Raw genomic sequence first — 20,833 nt, forward strand, 5'->3', positions numbered from 1 at the left:
TCTAGTTATCCAAAACACTAATCTTACTCATCAGAAGTAGACTGTTTTGAAAGACCTCACATAATACTGTCAGTTTGGAGGTCTGCAGTGAAAATTGCATTAAATTCTGCCATGATTGTAAAGCAGAGATCATTATTGTCCCTCAGATCCAGCAGGCAGTTCTATGCAAATAGCAAAATATTATAGTGAAGTAATCTAACTTATCTTTAAACACATCTGTGATCAAACCACAGCTTTCAGTAATAAAAATACAACAATATACTCATTCTCTATGTTGATGTCTGTTTTTCACTTGAATTACCTTTATTACTCCACAGAAGATTTGAACAAACTATTTCAGGTTTGGTGCATGACAGAAAGGTGCTGTTTTCTAAATTTTCTCTCAGGAAAGATATTGGAATAAAAGAGCAGAATGCCTTCACAGCTGAACTGAGGAAGATTTCTCTGAAGATTAAAAGTAACATTTAAGAAAACATTTTAAACATTTACCTGTTGTAAATTGCCCTTTTAATTTCTGGAACACGGGATCTTGAGCTGTTGCCTGTGCTCTCCTAGCTAATGACTCTGAGGCTGCACTAGAAAACATGGTGGACACATTAGAGACGTTCTCAAGACCTACTCCAAAAGTGCTGACTAACTTCTTGACGAAATTTAGTGTATGAGGAGTGATTTTGGCATCTGAAACAGCTCCACTTTTCTCAAAGGCAACCGAATAGCACTTGGCCAGGCCCTGCTGCAGTTGTCTAAGAACCTAAGGACAAAAAATAAAAGAAGCAAAATAGTCAGGAAGATTTAGGCCTTCTGATTTGACACCAAATATTTATTCCCGCACTACTTTTTGCATAGTAAAATTATCCTCTCAGAAACATCTACTTAAAACTCTGCTCTTAAATTGCATCAGAGGGTCAATCAGAATGACAGCACCGATTCTCACCAGCACTGCAAACAAACTGAGCAGGGGACATGCTGCATCACAAAGGACACCTTGCTCTTTCAACAGCAGCTAACTTTCAGATTTCGTATTTTGTGATATTTGAAAAGATTATGTGATATGAGGAAACCTTCTTCAAATAAACACTGTGCTAGGTAGGCAGAACAGAACAGCCCAACATTTTGAGAGGCAAATCAGAGGCAGAGTGGCAGGTCTATCTGCTCTCTGTTGTAATTCAAACTTCAGGTCATAATCACAACCTGTCACAGAGCACCAGATCCACAGGGAAACTGGTATCTGTGAAACCCAGTGTAAGAATATACATTTTCAGTTAGTATGAGCTTCAATCCCAGATGCATTCATCAAATTAATAGCTTTGGAAAATCTCTGTACTGCTTCCAGAAATAACCAACTCCAATCAGAACAGTCATTTCTACAGATACATCAGTTTACTAATCCAAACAAATAGTTATGTTTTAATGCTTAAAATTAACTATGGATAAATATTTTGCAGTTAACTTTTCCTCAGACGATACACAGATATGAAGGTGTATTAAAGCCAAATACCTCTTCATGCCAATTCTCTCTGAACCAGACCATCTGATCCACAATGCCTTCCAGAGAAGACAAAAGTGTTGGATGCAATTCCCGCTGCATGTGCATAATTCTGCTGCATCTCCACATTGGTGCAGTGGCTCGGATTGGCCCAGGGTCTGAGGCAGAGTGGGACTGATTCCCAACTGAACTTGGCTGCTGTTGCCCAGAATCTGGGAAGTGAAAATTAAAAAGAAAATAAGAATTACCTTTCATGAACTTGATAAGCGCCCATACGAAATAAAATAAATTGTTCCAAGAATTGGCTTTAGATTTACATTAGGTAGTAATCACGTTAATTAATCTGAATTTCAGAAAACTCTGTAAAAATGCTGTTTAATGGTACAGACCTTCCAATATTAAAGCAAAATAAACACTCCTCAAAGCCCCACAGGAGGTGTGTAGCCTTGGCTTTTAAATTACCAATCTATGCTCTTGAAGTAACAGACATTTCATATAGGATCAAATTATTTGAATTATGGGTGTTTCCTTCCCCTCCCTTTTGGGGAGATCTTTCACACGTAACTGAAGAATAAATATGCTGATGCCAACAACAGACAAATTGTCATAGTGTGTATCTTTTAGTACAGAACATTCTTGCATGACAACTTCAGCAGACAGTGATTTAGGACAGAGCTCTGCTTTATCAGATGACCCCCACTAACTCACACAACCCACAGACAAAGCATTAGTTTGTGGCAGAGCCTACAGGAAAATATTTTACTGGTTATTATATATGTGCATGGGGCAATACCAAGAATTTTGCACAGAAACTTCTGTTGCTGGATGTGAATGAATTATTAGGGTATGTGGGCACCTCCTCCTTCTGCAAAGGAGCAGTCAAAGAAAAATAAAACATTATTTAATTAGTGTCCTGCAAAATCTCATGCAGAAATTTAGTGAACTAATTCTCAAGTGAAAAAGGCAATTAAATAAACAATGCACTTTGTAATAAAGAACACATAACTGAAGGAAGAGTTCTTCAAGCAGCTCTCCTGGGATTCCCAGGAAATTAGGAGACAAAAGAACAACTAAATTCTGTGGAATCATTTGACATAACTATTCTAAACTTGATTTGTTCTTGGGGAAAAAAGGTGGTGTGCAAGTTGCTGAATGTTCTCCCACTTCCCAAACATTTCTCAAAGTCAACATTGATTTTATTTTGTGTAAACTTAGATGCTCATTTTACTTGATAATTCACCATAAGAAGTTAATATGGAGACATTCATTTTACAAGTGTGGCTCCTTTGAAAACAAACTGAATGTTGCAAGGTTCATGCTTCCAATGAAAATTAGACTAGAACGTCTCAGAAGACTGTGATGCTCTCCTGTATTCATAAACCAAGAATTTTCTACTTCTTCACAAATTTATAAAGATAAATATCCATGAGAGAACATTTGATTCTCAATTAAGGTAACAGGAAAATGAAGGAGATGAAACTCTTCCTGATGAATATTTTTTACAAGAAAGTTCAAGACAGCTCAAGCCATCTGCAGATTTAACTTCACAGAAACAAATCAATGCAAGCAAAGTTTATCAAGAATTTTCTTCCTCAGCCTTGCTGAGTTAGTACATTTTCTAGAGAATCTGTTTTCTCGGTAAAATCAGGTGAAACTCAAACTAAGTTACAAAGAGCACAAATAATTTTATCAAGATCAAGCTCACCACTTTTGTAGCGCTCTCGCTGTTCTATCTTCAAGGTCAAATAGAGGGTCCTGATAGGAAAGTAAACAGCTTGGGGATAGACTCTTCCCACCTATTTGGAGACACACATATACTCAGTCAAGGAATATTGACTACAGATCACATCAACGTGTACAGATTGTGTGGTAAATAAGTACAATTTGGTAATAATCAGCTCTTTGCATTAAATAACAGTTTATGGAAATTAAAGATATTTTCAGTAACAGAAACACGAAGAGAATGAAATGGTAACTCCCTACACACACTGTTCAGGCATTACCTAATTAGGGCTTCCAGATCATACTGCCTAATAAACCTGAAAACAGCATAATGTCAGAGCACCAGCTGGGCCAGCTCAAAGATCTTACTCATGTGCATAATGGAAGAAAAACAGACATAATGACAGTGGTTAGTCTTTAAATTAGGCCACAGTTCCCAGCAAGCCCCATGATACTTGGTAAGAAAGCCCATTAGAGAGTAACCTTACTCCATCTAATTGTGGCACTTAATGTAAGGGGATACCAATGGCACCCAAAAATAAAAAGGATTTTATGGCTTCCATTAAAAAAAAAAAAAGCTAAAGAGATGTTGACATCCAGCATCCCCTTTAAAATCTGTAAATCTCAGTATCTATTAAAGGAAAGAACCGTATGTCTACTACCCGTGATAGAGCACTTCTCAAGACATTGTTTGAGGCTTCTCCAGCCACAATTCTATTAAATCATGGATCCCTTCTCCATCCAAATGGATAAGGTAAGAGGCAGAAATTTTGCAAAATGTTCAGTAATATGATATTTATGGCAGATCACTAGCCTGACACACAAATGCTTCATGCTGTAGTTCAAAAAGTTATTTGAAGAGTTTTAAAATAGTAACACAGAAAATTTGCTATGTTTTAATTTTACATCCCTTCAATGGACCTGAAGTCTAAAGGGAAGATAAACAGGAGTATCTGTGACTTTTATGAGTCTAAGCTCCAACTACAGTACAACTTGCAAGCAAGCAGTCACATCTAAATATTTTATACAGATCTCAACAAATAAAAAAGTGACTACAACTTGTTGAAATTTGTTTTTTCTGTCAGAAGACAGCTGAGCACACTGGGGTTGCAAGACCATACTCAAACCATACCCACCAAAGTTTGCCTTAGTTACTTTGTTCTCTTAAGCTGCTTGGGAGCATGGTCTCCTCAGAGTTATATTTTAATTTTATGGAGAGGGAAGGAAACACATGTGTACACATGCACACACATATTAATCTAGATTTGTGTACCCAAATATCAATGCACAGGTAAATACAAATGGACATAATATTCCCTCACTACAAAAACACACATTCTCAGAGATCTGAAAGAGCAAAGATAAGGGATGTTATAAAAGGGGCTGGATATCGCAGGATCATAGAATATCCTGAATTGGAAGGGACCCATATGGTCATGAAGTCCATATCTCAAAAATCAAGAGGGGAGGGAAATAAGGAAGTGCACTGTGGGGAATTCAGTGTAACAGTTGTCCTGTGCCAGTTTTCAGGAATCAGTGGAGCAATGCAGGGTGAAGAGGCCTGGGGTACAGGGATTGTGAGAGCTCCACATGTCCACCTGTGTGTTATTGGGGTTCCACAGCTGTTTCACATCAACCTGAATGAACAAACACCCCAACACTTCCAGGTTTGCCCCTCTTCAAACAGAGCTGGAGTTGGCACAGGAGCAGTTAATAGCTCTGAAAATATCACCCTTGAACCCTCTCCCCCCTAAGCAGTAACAAAACAGTATCTAAAAACACATTAACAAAAACCCCCACATTAACAGACATCCAATTCTCCCCAGTCTACAGACATGCCTAAACCAACCTCATACCGAGGTAAAGTTCTATTCTTGAGTTCTGCTCCAGAGCAGACAGCAACAGGCACAAAATCTTTAAATCCCAAAGCAAGGTTAATCAAAACTCATATCTGTCAGTTCAGAGGAACAAATCCAGGAAGGCAGTTTCTTCATCCAACTCCCTAAACCTTATCCTTATTTGACTCCTCATTTGCCGTGCTAAACTTCAAGCGAAAACTAACAAAGGCTCAGTAAAGATTTCTGATGGTGACAGACAGAGCCTTGTTTCTTAGAATCAAATCTAATAAAACCCAAAGCACTAATGAAATAGTTTGCCCTTTAATCACTACAGCTAACAATTCTTTATCCCTACTCCTACCTTACAGGCATTTTTAAAAATGTATTTGTAAGTATGTTCTATAATGTTCACAAAAATGTAATAAACAGAATTCCAGAGGAAAGCTATAATGCCTCATGCACATAGGGCATACAATTTCACTGGATTTAATCTCAGTAAGTAAAACTCACTTTGAAATTTAAAATATTCTACTTAAAGAGAGAAATCACCATTTTTAACTCATCAACAGTTGCAAACTATAGCATTTTTAAACCTTGGCATTTTCCTAATTTGCTTTAAAAATTATTTGTATCTCATCTTAAAAACAAAGATTACAGCCACTAGAGAATTAGAGATTATCTTCTGTACCTGACTGATGAGGTTCAGGAGGAGTTTGCCCTCTGAGCCAACCAGGCACGTCAACAGCTGTGGGATCCAGGCCAACCACTGGATGGGTGGGACACCAATACAATATTTGTCCACTGCATCTGCCAAGGTGTTCTTGTCATCATCAAAACTCAGCAGCCAAAGAACCTACAAGAGAATTTCAGTGCTTAAATTTAAGACACATCAATCATTACGATGCAGAAAAACACAGAGCTATTTTATTGATATGACTGTGGAGTCTTTGTAAGTGTTAAAGTTGCCTCAGACACAGGAACTTACATTCATCATGCCTTGCCAATGTTATTTTTTTCCCTTAGAAATAATATTTAAAGGATGTAAAAATAAATATAAGTGCATTCCTTGCTATGAAACAAGACAAAAAGAAGCAAATGAACATGACTGCATTCCTGGAATTCTTTGGGTTTTGTTTGGAGGTGCAGATAGAAAATAAGGGCATGTTTCTAGAACCTAAAATATGCAATTCAGATAAATGAACCTCGATGCAAGAACTTGATTATTTCTTTGGGTGTTGTTAATTATTTTAACAGTTCACCCTTAATGATACTTTTTCTAGTTTAATTTAAATGTAAATATATTAAGCACTGACTAAAAATCATTAATTGTTATGCAGCCAAACAGGGAGATAATAAACTTCAGGGTGCTATTGAGGTCACCTTTAATCTCAAAGAATATTTTCTGTGTTTTTTCATGTTCAGAACAGATTGTCTTCCGTGGCCTGCTATGATTTTTTTAATTTTCTTCATGAGAGAGATTAAATATACCCAAACTGAGCAATATATACTACAAATAGCTTTTTTTGGCCAAAATTTTGTTGCATTTCAGAGTAAAAATGCATAGAGAAGGCTAATCTGGAACAAAATGCAATACTGAGGTAAAAGTTAATAGTATTCATCCATAGTAATGATTAAAAGAGCTCAAATTATGTTACTTTTTACAGGATCAAAGGATGCCTTTCTGCAGGTATTTCACTGCATTATGTAGCAGAAAGGCTGGATGTGATTTGTCCTCTTCCTCCTACAAAAACGTTCCACAACTACAGGAAACTCCAGACTTCTCAATGAAGCAAAAAAAACCCCAGATAAGTTACATGCAACCACGAGCAGCCCCATGAAGACTTCCCACCTAAATTAAAGCCTTCCCTCAGTAACTGTTTCTCCAATTGCACAAATTTGGGCACCGAACATTATCCCAGCCCTTCCTGAAGGCTCCAATTCTTTTTTAAACCTCTAGATCTTACCTTTGCTAAGTATTTCCTTGACTTGCTCTCGTTCTGGTGACGGCAGGCGTGCAGGTAGCAAGTGATGGCAGAAACCCCCAGGTGGAGCTGCCTTTCCTTCACAAAGATGTTCTCCAGGTAATCCCCCCACATGGCCCAGGCTTTCACCAGCACGTCGTGCATTTGCACAGCTGCAGAAAAAGCTTTGTTTGCTTCTTCAGACCTGCACAGTGATGAGGAAGAATATGAGTTTTATACTAAGAAATAGTTACTAAATTATAGAAATCAGATTTCTGAGAGGGCAGGCAATTACTTTCTTAATACTCAGTGTAAGTTCTCTAGTAAGGTCTCTTATGACTGTTTTGTCATTGCATTCCTTGCACCTACAAAAGTAAATGCTTTATAATGGAAACAATTATGTAAGTGTTTAAGATCTACAGATACTCCCTTAAAAGAAAAAACAAACAAAAAAAAGCTTCCAGTGCACTGCAATGGGAACCCAAGCAGTGACACTGGGAATAAGAAGAGCAAATAATAACACAAGAGGAGCAGAAGCAAATGCATTTAAGAATGCTGCTCTGCTGAACAAAAAACATGAGTAAAGCAACATTAGGAAGATGTTATAGTAGTTATCTTTTAGAGAACTGCATCTTATTTTACTCCTCTCTGAGTAAAGTCGTGAAAAATTTTACAATCATTTTCTGAAAACAGTCAGGTCCTCATCCCCACAGCTGTAAGTGTTTATTTTTTCAGTGGGAAAAGTGAAGGAATTTGAAGGTTAATCACACAGTTCTGGGTAACCAAAAGGTTATTTGTTTGATACTTCTGAAGTTTTCTCTATGTTTCCTCAAGTGTTCCTTGTCCAAGATGTGGCATGATTCATCCCAATATATATAGCCCTTGAATCTATGTTACTTTTTAGGCACAAAAAAAAGGATGAAAAAACTCCCATAAGCATTACTGAAAGGAAGACATTTTTAAAACATTTCAAGCCTCCTTATTAACAGAAAGCTTCATTTCTCCCTCATAGAATAAGCATTGAAATAAACCATACAAAAGTAATGCAATGTTTGTTCTACTCATTTTTTAAAATTGCCTGTACTTTTATGACAAAAATATTAGCTTGGAGGATAGTACTTAATTAAAATGACCAGCTATTGAGGCAAAACTATGAAAAGGAAAACAGCTTTGTCTGTCATGTGTTAGTTTCTAGGCTACATTAATGTTCCTTGCTTTCAGAGGCTTCCTGCACCCCAGATGGAGGTTTTGAAGTGAACCACCCCAGCAGCAGCTGATGGATGACTTTGTATCACTGCTTCCCCTCTATAGAAAGGGAACTTCTCTGTTTTCTTTTCTCCTTCTCTACAATCCATCATCCTTGACACCTCAGATGACTTTCTTAAAATGGTTTCTATCACCTTGCCCAGCCACTGGGCTGCACAGGGTGATGCAAGAGCAGAGGTGACCTTTCACTTCAGTTTAGTTGACACACAAGTAATCACAGTCACATTTTCAGGTTCAACACTGCCCTTGGTCCCAGCTGAAACCTTCCTAAATTCCTCACCTCATGGTCATGCCTCTGCATATTTTTTGGTAAGGTTAAGAAACATCAGAACCATGTTTTAAACAGAAACCTTTATCCATTTTATCCTGAAGGAAGGAATAGAGACAATTTAGCTGCTTTTATCTGTGAGAATTTAAAAAAATTAAAAAGTATGGGGGAGGTACACTTCCTTCTCTTTATACCTCTACTAAAATTAAGCCTGTGACCATATAAAAGCCCACTGCACTCTCCATCAAAGTAATTGCATTCTGCCTATTTAAAATTCTCTCTTGTATCCACAGAAGATATTCATCATTTCCTGACTTAAATTGCTATGTGAGGTTGCAATGCACAGCTTAAAACCTGATGGATTTCATTCCTAAAGTGGCCACAGTGTAGTGGTAAAGGAATTATTCCTTCCATATGTAACACGTAGCAATGCTGCCATTAAATCCCAGGCGTATTAAAAGCTGTTGAAATTGGAAGGGGGTTTTTTGGCATCGCCAAACAAAATTTGACTGCTGAGATATTTGTTTACTGAATTAAAGAGAGATCTTTCTCAAAACAGTAAAATGCCTGTCAGTACAAAGCAAAACCATCACAAAAGTCGTTGTGTGAAAACAAGCCTTGAACTTAGGTGTTTAATTGCTGCAGTGCAAGATGTCTCCAACACACACTATAGGAGTCTTTCAATTCAATTATCTGAAATGAATGTTCCATTTCCACATTCCACACACCAGATTTACCTGAGCACTGTGAACTACACCACCACATATTTCCCTATGTCTTGACCAGCTGCAGCTATTAAAGGGACACAGACAATGAAACAGAAATGAGAGAAACAAAGCAACCTCCATTTCCCAACTACACAAAGACATCAATTAGACATCAGTTTTTCTGAGCACTCACAGAACAAGAGAAAAAAAAAAGTATCAATTGGACAAACTTATTCTCCCTGCCTCTTCCATCTCATCCCATGAAATACAAAACTTGGAAAAAATTCAACTGGCACAATGTTTGCTTTAATTAGATATTTCCTACAATACTTTGAAATGTGACCAACCGTTACATCTTCAAACTGCAAAGGAACTCTCACGGATATTTTTACTTTCTTATACAGTTGTGACAAATTTTGGGCTGGTAGAAACATATGGACCAGCTTTTCTGCTCACTGTGTTGAAATATTTCAGCTGCATTTTTCTCAGCTGTGTGCTGGTGCCTCTTCCAGCCAGATACTCACTTGTTAATCTGTGCCAAGAACATTCCCTTCAGTGCATAAAACTCAGCAGTCATCTCCTTGGTGAAGTACTTCAGATTGGTTGATTCAATAACTTCAAGACCCTGTTAAATAAGTCTTAGTGAGAAAAGCCTTTTAAAATGGGAGAGTTTATTAAGATGAAAGTGCCGAAATATTCTCTTGAAATTTAAATAGCCTGAGTTTCTAGCATTTAATTTTCATTTGTTAAAAAAAATAGACTGAAAACAATTTTAAGTTACACTGGCCTAAGCAAAACAAATACACACAGATAACACTCATCAGGTTATCTTTTTCACTTTAAGTTATAATATTATTTATGTTATATTTATTACAAGGTCCGTTTGCTGATCACGTGCCAGTGGGTTTTACCTAAAATCACATTTTTCCCCTTTCAACACATACAATTTCACTTCAGTTTGACAGCATCCACCACTCATGAATCAGGCACTTAGCATTGATTTGGAGCTTCAGTTAGTCTTGCAGTAGTGGGGCTCCTTCCTATATAAATAATTTATTTTTTCAAGTCACTTCCATTTATCAATCTTGTAAGATTTCAAAAAATATCCTTCCATTTCACTTTTCGTTCAGTTGATTTTTAATATATTCACAGTTTTCAGTTCAAAGAGGACATTAAATGCTTTGGACTATAACAGCATTACTTAAAACACCACTCCCTGCAGGGTGTAACGTGGCCAAGGAAATTCAGACCCTGTCCTGGACACAGGGAGCCTGTTTAAATCAATATATCCGATGGCCTCTGTAATCCTACGAGTTCCAACGACACCTACAGTGATAAAGCTGCTGTACCTGCATACATTCATTTTTGCCCATGACTCCAGCCAGCTGCAGATAACACTTCACTTGCTGCCGAATCTTCTGGAAGCAATCCACGATGGGCACGGTTGGGATGGTGTGGATGCGGCTCAGGATGTCCAGCGCCACGTTGACCAGCCCTTGTTTCCGAGCTATCTTTCCATATTGGATAATTGCTGATGCAGAGGCATGAACTCCCAACATGGCATTGTTGGAACTGGGATCATGCTGAGAACTGTTTTCATATGCAGTCACAATGGCTGGAAACACACCATGAAATGTTTGTCGTTATAAATAAAATTATACGTACAGCGGCACCTTACACAGCAACACATATGGAATGGATGACTTAAGGTAATGAAACACTTAAATGAAAATTGAGTAAAATCAAAAACTTGTCAAAATCAACAATCCTGTACATTGAAATTTAAAAATAAAACAACCAAGAACTTATTTCAGACAACGTCTGGAATATTCTATGGTGAATGCACACTGGACCAGGCAGATTTACCCTGGTAATGATGTTGTCTCCACATGAAAATGCTGCTCCAGTGGGATAAATCATCTGACACAATAGGTAACCTGTTTCTCCAAGTCTTTACAACAGTCTTCATATCATGTAAGCTGTTGTTCCTCCCCAGATTAGTTGGTTGCAATCCTGCATTTATTTGGGCTGCTTCTTGAAGTTCAATTATTTGCTGTGCTGCCTAGAAAACATTAAACAATATAAATATAAATTAAGTATAAATTCTCTGGTCATGATCTGACTTCTAGATAGAAGCTTGAATGTCCAGAGAAACTGTATCTACATGCCCCTGATGTGTCACTTAGATTCTGCAAAGACCTGAGCTTTGGGAAGTTACTGAAGTTTAGAACAGGTTTTCACTGACCTCTCCTATCCCCAAATTAAGGAGAGGAACAAACAGAAGATGGCAGTAGTCTCGAACCTACTAAAGGCAGCAGACAGTTTGTTAAAACTTCAACCACCTGAAGAAAAGGCCCACAAACTTCAATGGAATTTAATTACCTGTAGTACAATAAAGCCAATGTAGTATTCTCTAAGCTACCACTTGGCAGATAACACTTGTATTCATTGTTAATCAACTAAATGAGATAACTATTTGAGAAAAAAAAAGGCAGTCCGAATTTACAGAGTGAAATCTCTTGAAACAAAATAAATTAAAGTAATATTTTTCTACAGTCATCTCAGTATCAGCTCTCACAATGGCTTAACCTTCATCCTACACCCATTCATCACATAAATTTAATTTTCTCATGGGTATTTAATCACATACTATCTGATATTAAAAAAAAAGTAATTACTGCAGTGCAAATTCATGCCTGCATTTGTACCTCTGTCAGTCACTGACTAATTTATCATTTCTTCATGAGGGATATATACATATTAGATTGTTTTAAAAGCTTGTTTTAATTGATATCTGAAAGCACTTTATTTAGCAATACTAATTCTTTCCTGCTGCCATTCTTGGTGGGGGAAAAATACTTGAAGTACGTGTGAAAACTTAGTAGGAAGGAATTAAATTCATCAAGAAGCCTCCTTCTGAGCTCACAAACTGTACCTATTTACTTGAAAACTTTCTCTGAATATGGAGAAAACTTCCATATTCATTCACTTTATCTGATGCATCCATTTATAGCATAAAAATTCCAAGGCATGAGCTGCTGTGGGAGGTAGTTTTAGTAGAGGTAATTTTAGTAGAGGTACCTTCTTAGATAGTGTAGATTAGTTACTTATGAATCACACCTAGCATGACACACAGGATGAAACTATTCATTTTAAACAGAATTATAGAAGCCACTATATCAAAGAGAACTCAGAAATCAAGGTCCTCTGCACTTCTACAGGTTCATTCATAGTTCTGAGCAATGATCCTTCAAGAAATGCATCCCTGTTATGAAATTTCAGATCATGTTGCACTGAGATATTCTACAATTCCTCCCCTGGGGATGAAAGGTTTCCTCCACAGGAACAAGATCTAATCTTCATTAGGTATATGTTTATAGGACACCTAAACAGGGACAAAGTCAGCTGAAATGAGAAATGAACAGCATGTTTTGCCCAGATCTCACACAGCCAAGTACAATCCTGCCCCAGCCCCACTTCCACACTGGCTCCAGCTGTACCACACAAGTCAGAGGACATGAGGTTAATTTTCAAGAAGCTGCTGAAAGCAACTCAAGGCCAAATCCAATTTTTTAAAGATGGATTTAGGCACCTACTTTCATTAAGTTCAATTTGGCAATAACATCTACTCTAAAAAATTCTTCTCTTACAGTTGCAAATTGAATTATTTACATAATTAAATACAAGACAAAACAACAGCATGTTGATATTTTATACATTTCAAAAGGAAAAACAGAAGTCCATTTTTGTTATGGTAACATATGTATGAAAGTTGCAAAGGACACATCCCATACGTTTTTCACCATGCAATACATGTTATTTCATTTCACATAATAATTAAACTGCATATTCCATATAACCACAATCGTGCCAGCAGCTTCCCAAAAGTATTTCTGGAGGTCTTAAAAAAAAATGGTCCCAATTTCTCACGAACTCTTAGAAACAAGCACATCGAAAACAAAAATCAAAACGCGCATTCCACACCTTTTAATCAAAAAAATACCATTCTGAAAAAACTATTGACTAAAATATTTTACACTCACAGTTAATAAAAGTTCTGAAACCTGCTGCTGGAAAACAACTGGACTTTTCATCCTTACCTGGAGAAGGGGAGTGTGAACGTGTGAGACCACGTGAGGGAGCCTCCGCCATTCCCGGATGGCCAAACTGCTCGCCATCTCCACCAGGCGCTCGATGAAGTTCAGCTGCTGCTCCTCGGGGTGGCAGATTGCCAGGTACCCTCTGTACATGTTCACTTTCCAGGCCATCTCTTTTGGGCAGCTCAACTCCACCTGGTAATAAAATGGTATCTGGTAAAGATCATTCGTACTCAAAACAGTTAAATTATTTTCTTAAAAGCCTTCTTAAATGAACAGCTTTGCTGTTTATCAATATTATTTCGTTTTCTAAAAATATCAGCTTAAAGCATCAATATTTAATGTCACTAGAGGAGTTTCACCTCTCCTAATGTTACTGGCAAGGGCAGGCTAGCAAATAATTGCCAGTTCGGCCCAAGAGTAGAAGTGCCTGGGTCCAACCTGCTGTTGGGGTGTTTTTACACTGACAACTGTAATGCAGCTCAAGGCAGCTGAGCAGTGAGAGCAGCCCTGCCACAGGAGCAGGAAGCTCACAGCAAACCAATTCACCTTGTACAAAGTGAAAAAGATGCTTCTCAGCAGATAACACACAACATACACTACCTCTGCAATGCTTCAGGGGCTCCAGAACAAGTAACATCAGCTTCTCACTTAAAAAGATCCTGTCCCTTCCTGTCAGCACATTGTGCAGCATTATACTCCCTACTGTCTGCTCTAGGGCATTGTTTAGTTTATGAAAATAAACAGCTAATATTTTTTCAAGTAATCCACAACTAACCTTCCCATTTATGTTAATTTCTGAGCACAGGTGCAAAGTCAAGTCACAGTCCTAAAATAATTTTAAAAATAATTTTAAACCACTTTCTTAAATCCTGGAACAGTAGAAATACGGCAACTAAACTCAGCAAGGCACCCAAATTGTCCAGCACCTAAATTCTGTGAGCATTTCACAATAAACTTGCACTGAGCCAGTGCTCACCAGCTGACACTGCAGGTCTTTAATCTACAACTTTTTCACTCCTTTTTCTCCTGCTTTACATCACGCCCTTTATGGTTTGATGTGCAACCCAGAAATCCCTCTGCATTACTCGGTGGTTGATATACTGTATGGTAACCACTACAATTGTTATTTCTGTAATCCTCAGCTGACTTCTACACATGAGCCAGCAAAGAGAAACTGCCAGGTAGCAACCTTACACTTACACAGTGAAAACAATCTCTTTCTTTATTACATTATCTACTGCATCATTAAACACAATGGCAATGTGAGCAAATGGAAATGAGTCTTGGGTCCTATCAAAGGCTACTTGCTGTTTTAATAGCTCGACATTAATGGGTAAGATTATTAAAAATCTTTCAGAAAGATTTATGAAAACTGATAGATATTTGCCATCCTTTCTGGCCTTTCTTGTGAATCAACCATGGAACTTGATAAAAAACAGCCATGTTAAAGAATATCAACAGAATTGGAGTAGTGAGTACAGCAGCATAGAATCAATTATTCTTCCAGATCCTAATATTTATGCAAACGTGTCCTGACACTTTTACAAGAACCTGAGTAGAGCCACAAAAGCTCCATTTATGGCTTCAGCAGCATCTTCTCCTTAGTCATTTAGTAAATGTCTCATTACTGAAAATACCTCATTTAATATAACTGCAGCTAGAGCATATCAGCACTTACTCGAGGTTGGCACTTCCACTCAACTTGCAATTCTCCAAACCCAGAACCTGTCAGACATGATCTATTTTATTCTGTTCAAGCTCAAGGTTTATAACACACTGTACAATACAATTCTTATTTTAGCCTTTAAAAGTTTCTCAAATAAACTTATTTTTATAATCAGCCTCTGAAGTTGCACACTTAAATAACACACAAAATACCAAATGTTATAAGAACAAAAGAAGTTAATCAAAATGAAAATAGTACCTGTAAAGAAAATTTTTGTTGCATATGCAGCTTGGTACTTACAGATTTGGCTTCACATGGGCTGATAAATGATAAAATCCATATTTAGAGACAATTATTTAATTTGAACCATCAGTACTACAAACATAGAAAAATACCATTTCAAATGTAGCAATGGTTGGAACCCCCTTAATTTAGGTTCCATCAAAAGACAACACTACCTTTAATCAATATAATAACTTTTATGGTTTTCACAGTTTAGCCTTTAAAGCAAAATATACTGATTGCGTCCACTTATTTTCCCCTCTGACAAAAGAGTTACAGCAGAATAAATATAACTACATTTTTTAAAAAATGCATAATTCAGCCTGATTTTGAAGGAAGTAAGAGAGACACACAACTCTCATATTTCTCATGCGAGAGTAAGCTGTCACAATGAAACAACTGGCTGGAATATTTTATATATAGAAACTTAACTCTGCAAGATACTGGAATTAAAGGATGCTCAGCATTTTTCATAATCATGTTGTATCTTTTGCAAATGTTATTACACTATACAGCCAACTGTCAATTTGATGTGTAACACTATTAACTGGTAGGTATTGGTTCAAAACTTAAACAGTACTGATGAAATAATAAACTCTAATTAACTGAAGGACTAATTGTTCTGGTTCACTCCCTGCAATATAAGAAAACACAGCCTAAGGCTTTGCTCAGAGCTCTGCCAGTAAAATTGTATTTTAAATATGCAATTCACCCCCTTATTGCAAATTCTGGCATCTTTAGCAGAGTAACTCCAGTAATGTCACAGCAAGCTCCTTTCCACTTGTGATTTAATGCAGTATTCTCACCTTTCAGATTTCAGTTTTACATCTGGTTTATGTTTCTGTATTAACGAAGCACAAATGAACAACTCTACCGACCATGAAAAGAGGATGTATTTCCTTAAAATTAAATAAAAAAAAACAAAGCCAAGAAAAAACAAACCAAAAAAAAAAAACCCAAGTTATCCATCTTTTACAGAATAGCAACACCACATACAATGTTAAAAAGAATCCCAGACAATCCAGTGGTGCCTCCAACACAGAAATCTGTCGTTTACCACAGGAAGCCCAAGATGGCTGTATGGCCTGGCTTTTTATAGCAGCTTCAAGAACAACAACCACCACTTTATTCACATGGAATGGCTCTTAAAAGAGTTGGGAAGATACTTAAGAGAGGATGAGGAGAAACTAAACATGAGCATAAAAAGCCCCCACTCACCTGCACCAGAGCCTCCTTCATAGCAATCCAGTTTGAGACCCTCCATGCACACTTCAACACGAGGTAAGGATTTATATGACCTTTTGACTGGCCATATTCTGTCAAAGGCTCCCACTGGTTCAGTTCTTTTGAGCAACTAAAAATCAAAAGCAGTGTCAAATTTGGTTACAAAAAACCACAAAAATTTCAATAAAACTGACTACAAATGTTGCATATCAGAATGTTATCTGCATATTTGTTTGTCTACAAACAGCTTTGCAAGCACTGCAAAAGTTTTATCCAGATGGGAAGATTTTTTTTTTTTAATTTATTTATTACCAGTTATAATATAGAAATCTGTGAACAGGGAAAAGCTGCATTTTGTGTGTCCCAGAACAACCATTTTAAATAGGAAAAACAAATTTTAACTCCAGTCTTTTTCCACCAATAACAAATTACATTTTTATAGCAATTCAGGCATATCACTTCTGAGGCTCTGTTAAGGGAATAAAAACCAGCTTATTTAATTCCCTTAAGTTTTCCCTGAGCTAAGTCCTGAGATAAGTTTATTTTTTAAATCAGCAGCAGGGTATTTTCCTTCTATTGCAGGGTAAAATACTTGTTCTACATTCAGTCTTACCGAATCCAGTGGTCTTCCCAGAGCTGATATTCAGGAAAGATGGAAGGGGAAGCGTTGTTCCGTTCGTGCTCCTTTTTAGCCTTTTCCATGGCTTTTTCATAAGTTTCTTGTGCCTAAAGAAAATTCAACCACTCTACTTTTCCATCTGCTGTATACACAATAACTCACTCTTTTCTTTTTAAAAACAAGTGATAAGAAAACCCTTACAAATTGCATGAAAAACTGGTGGATGTGCTCAAAAATCTCACCTTACGTAGGTATTACATGGCCTTAAACTACTACCGTAGACAGTAGAGAAGCTGTGGTACCTTTCATTTTGGAAGACTAAAGTTAATAACTAATATTCAGAGTTTTTTCTTCCTGACCAGAATACTCATTCTGATAATTTCTAATATCAAGAGTGTACCTGTTCAAAAAAGCCATGCTGTTCATAGGCAATGGCTGTTGCTGTCTCTGGGAATTTACAGCGTTTCTGCCACAGTCCAGCCCACATATCCTCTTCTTGTAACAAGGAGTAGAGCTCAGCAAGGGAGTCCAGTATTTCCTAGAATGTTAAGAATATGTGTTTCACCACAGTCAAGTTGTCCTTACAAAGCACAGCAGATAGCAAACCTTCACATTCTACACTGAGGCAAGCTGAGAAAGACATGATATAGAGATGTCTCTATAATAAAGACTCTTTAAAACTCCAGAAGGCAAGCACTTATTAACAACCATGTACTGAGAACACTGCATAACCAAAAAATCCTAAGGCTTGCACACTGATTCTTAACACAACAGATGAAATCATAGAAAACAGAACTGTTCAATGAGCCAGCAACTTGGTCTTTAATGTAAAAAACCATAAATCTGTAATATTTAGCTTCCTCAGCTGATCTGCGTAGGGAGATCATACCTGCCAGACTATTAAACACAACAGCTTCTCAGCAAGGAACTCTATTTTGTTTAGCTAATAATTCTTTAAAGTCATACGCCAACAGATTTGATGAGGGAAAGAACATTTCCTTTGAGGGAGATGGGCAGTATTGACTTCTACTTCAGATTTAAAATTGGGGGCAGAAATGGTTATATCTAGTTCTACAGTGCTGCAGGGAATCAGTGTCAAAAGCAGATGGATAAGAGGGATGAAGAGAAAAAAATGTGAAAATATCAATGACAGATGAAAGAAAAACATGAGAAGTAGGTAAGACACAAAGTATTAAATGTTGCAAGCGTCTATTCACAAACACACAAGGACAGGAATTCTTTCACTGAAGAAAAAAAAACACCACCACTTTAACAGGCTTCTAAATACAAAGATTTAGAAGCAATTGTTCCTTTGTGCTTAGCACTGGTGAGGCCACATCTCCAATCCTGGATTCAGTTTTGGGCCTCACACTACATGATTTTGGGCCTCACACTACTAGCACAATTTTGAAGTGCTACAGCATGTCCAGAGAAGGGCAACAGAGCTGGGAAAGGGTCTGGAGCACAAGTCTGATGAGGAGCAGCTGAGGGAGTTGGGGGTTCAGCCTGGAGAAAAGGAGGCTCAGGAGGGTCCTTATCATTCTCTAAAACTACCTGAAAGGAGATTGTACCAACGTGGGGGTCAACCTCTCTTTCCAAGTAACAAGCAATAGGATAAGAGGAAACAGCCTCATGTTACACCAGGGGAGGTTTAGGTTCGATATCAGGAAAAATGTCTTCACCAAAAGGGTTGTCAAGCACCAGAACAGGCTGCCCAGGGCAATGGTAGAGTCACCACCCCTGGAGTTGTGTAAAAAACATGTAGATGTGGCATTTGGGGACATGGGTTAGTGGAGGACTTGTCAGTGTTACATTTTCCTCTTCATGTTTCATAAGGTATTTCAATTAATATAACACTACCTGTTGAGGAGGAGTTATGCTTTCCTGCTCATAAAATTCTGTTGTCTGTTTAGGCTTAATCTGTAGACTCAGTCCTTTTTCAAAGGCTTGGTGTTCCAGCATCAGTGTAGAACGAAACCAGAGGTTGTGAGTTTTACCCAAGTATTTCAGGACACAAGGTCTGATGGGAATGGGAGGAACACACTGTGACATTGCTTCCACAAAGCAGTTCAGGGCACTGGGCTGGCAGTCTCGCTGCACCTGATGGCTGCCACTGCACAAGAAAGGGCTTATTTCACCTGCTAGAGCCTAGAAGAAAAAACATAATAGTTATCTGATTGTTCAGATTCTTCAATTAGAGAATCTAGATTTAAAATCTCTTTAGTTCAGGGAACAACCCTCTGACAAGTATATTTCTCTTTGAAAATTGAAAGGTCCTATTTCTTTCAAAAGATGTGTTGATAGAGGTTACAGCATTCACTAGTCAAAGAATGGCAAACTTCTCCAGGTAAGTGAACAAAGTCATCACAAAAATACATTTTCCTGAAACAGCAGCCATTTACAAAGAGGAATCTGTAAGTGGGAGAGAGAGATTCTCACATGTTGTTGTCTGTCAGACAGGATTTTCCAAAGTCGTGAAAAAAGCTGTATCCAAGTCTTCTCTGCCAAAGGTGTAGAAATGTGACATAACTGAACAAAGGCACTCAGCAACGCTCCAGTCTGGGAACAAAGAGATTCACATAAATGGGAAAATACAATTAATACTGTGGAAAAACAGGTCAGGTATACTGTACTAATATAGAGTAAGCAGTAATGCAAATGCCTTTTCCAATAAAAATAAGTTTCCTTTAGCAATATATACTTGTAAGAATAAATTCATCCTATTTTCATGTTGATAAAGACTCTGATTCATTATTGTAACCATTCTAAAAAAAAGAAGGAAAAAGGAAAGAAGGTGACTTTGGTAATAGGAATGATCAGGTTAATTGGATAGAGCTGTTATTACTGTGAGAGTTATTTCAACATAGCTTTCAGCTATAATTATTTTCTTTGAAATTATTTAATCATAAGATGCCAATACACATTTTTGATTCTATATCCTGTCTTTGCCATCACTGTTTTCTGAACCAAACAGTTGAAATACACTTACAGGTGAAGGAGGATGAAATTCAATTTTGTAGGAAAGGGATACAGTAACAACTATTGATGAAGTGAAGGCTTAAGAATTTTTTACCATATGCAGATAAGAAATTACATCAGATTATAAGACATGTCTACACAAGAAAACTCAGCTTAAAAAATCAGAAGTGTGAGATGCAAAAAGAAAAATACGCTTCAGATCAGTTAGGAGATTTCGGTATTAAAGTGATTTGTCACCAACAAGCTGTACCAACCTTCACTTCTCGAAGAGAGTCAAGAAATTTGTCATGTCGGTTGGTCAACATGTGCAGCTGATTCCCAATGTCCTTCTCTGAAAGTTCCTTAGTTTTTGGTGTACTGGTCTGATCTCCTGGAGCCAATTCAATGTCTATTTCAACATCCTATACAGAAGTAAATAACTTAGTAAGTAAACACAGTTATCTTCTATAGCTTTTGCTACAGGTACTTCTACTTTTTTTTCCCCAATACAAAATACCCTCCTTATCAACTTATTTCAGGTCTCACTATTTCTGCTACTTCTTCAGGTTCAGATATGTAATTGCTGGAGTGCTCTAGTAAAGAAAAGGTTCAGTGACTGAATGCAAGTTCTGAGAAACCCACGCAGGCTTAAAACACGAGATACACCAGCAACCTGTACACATCATCTTCAAGACACGTTCTCCAAACTTACGTGACGAGAAACTAAGAAGATATT

General features: G+C 37.4%; 1 protein-coding gene across 4 annotated transcripts in view; it reads right to left on the reverse strand.

Moving 5' to 3' along the window:
- The window catches only part of TRRAP (transformation/transcription domain associated protein), a 77,824-nt gene that overhangs the window by 12,424 nt on the left and 44,567 nt on the right, over positions 1-20,833 (reverse strand). For all 4 annotated transcript variants that reach the window (XM_027683414.1, XM_027683412.1, XM_027683413.1 and 1 more), the window contains 15 exons: positions 20,373-20,519; positions 19,579-19,698; positions 19,000-19,287; positions 17,540-17,677; positions 17,134-17,246; positions 16,515-16,650; positions 13,349-13,540; positions 11,115-11,310; positions 10,598-10,863; positions 9,773-9,873; positions 7,011-7,212; positions 5,735-5,899; positions 3,192-3,282; positions 1,499-1,698; positions 490-751 (listed from right to left, as the gene is read on the reverse strand). In XM_027683414.1, coding sequence (XP_027539215.1) covers positions 490-751; positions 1,499-1,698; positions 3,192-3,282; positions 5,735-5,899; positions 7,011-7,212; positions 9,773-9,873; positions 10,598-10,863; positions 11,115-11,310; positions 13,349-13,540; positions 16,515-16,650; positions 17,134-17,246; positions 17,540-17,677; positions 19,000-19,287; positions 19,579-19,698; positions 20,373-20,519 — 2,617 coding nt within the window. The remainder of the gene's footprint in view (positions 1-489; positions 752-1,498; positions 1,699-3,191; positions 3,283-5,734; positions 5,900-7,010; positions 7,213-9,772; positions 9,874-10,597; positions 10,864-11,114; positions 11,311-13,348; positions 13,541-16,514; positions 16,651-17,133; positions 17,247-17,539; positions 17,678-18,999; positions 19,288-19,578; positions 19,699-20,372; positions 20,520-20,833) is intronic.

The sequence above is a fragment of the Neopelma chrysocephalum genome, unplaced genomic scaffold (genome assembly GCF_003984885.1).
Source record: "Neopelma chrysocephalum unplaced genomic scaffold, ASM398488v2 Primary Assembly neopelma1_65, whole genome shotgun sequence".
Taxonomy (NCBI): Eukaryota; Metazoa; Chordata; class Aves; order Passeriformes; family Pipridae; genus Neopelma; species Neopelma chrysocephalum.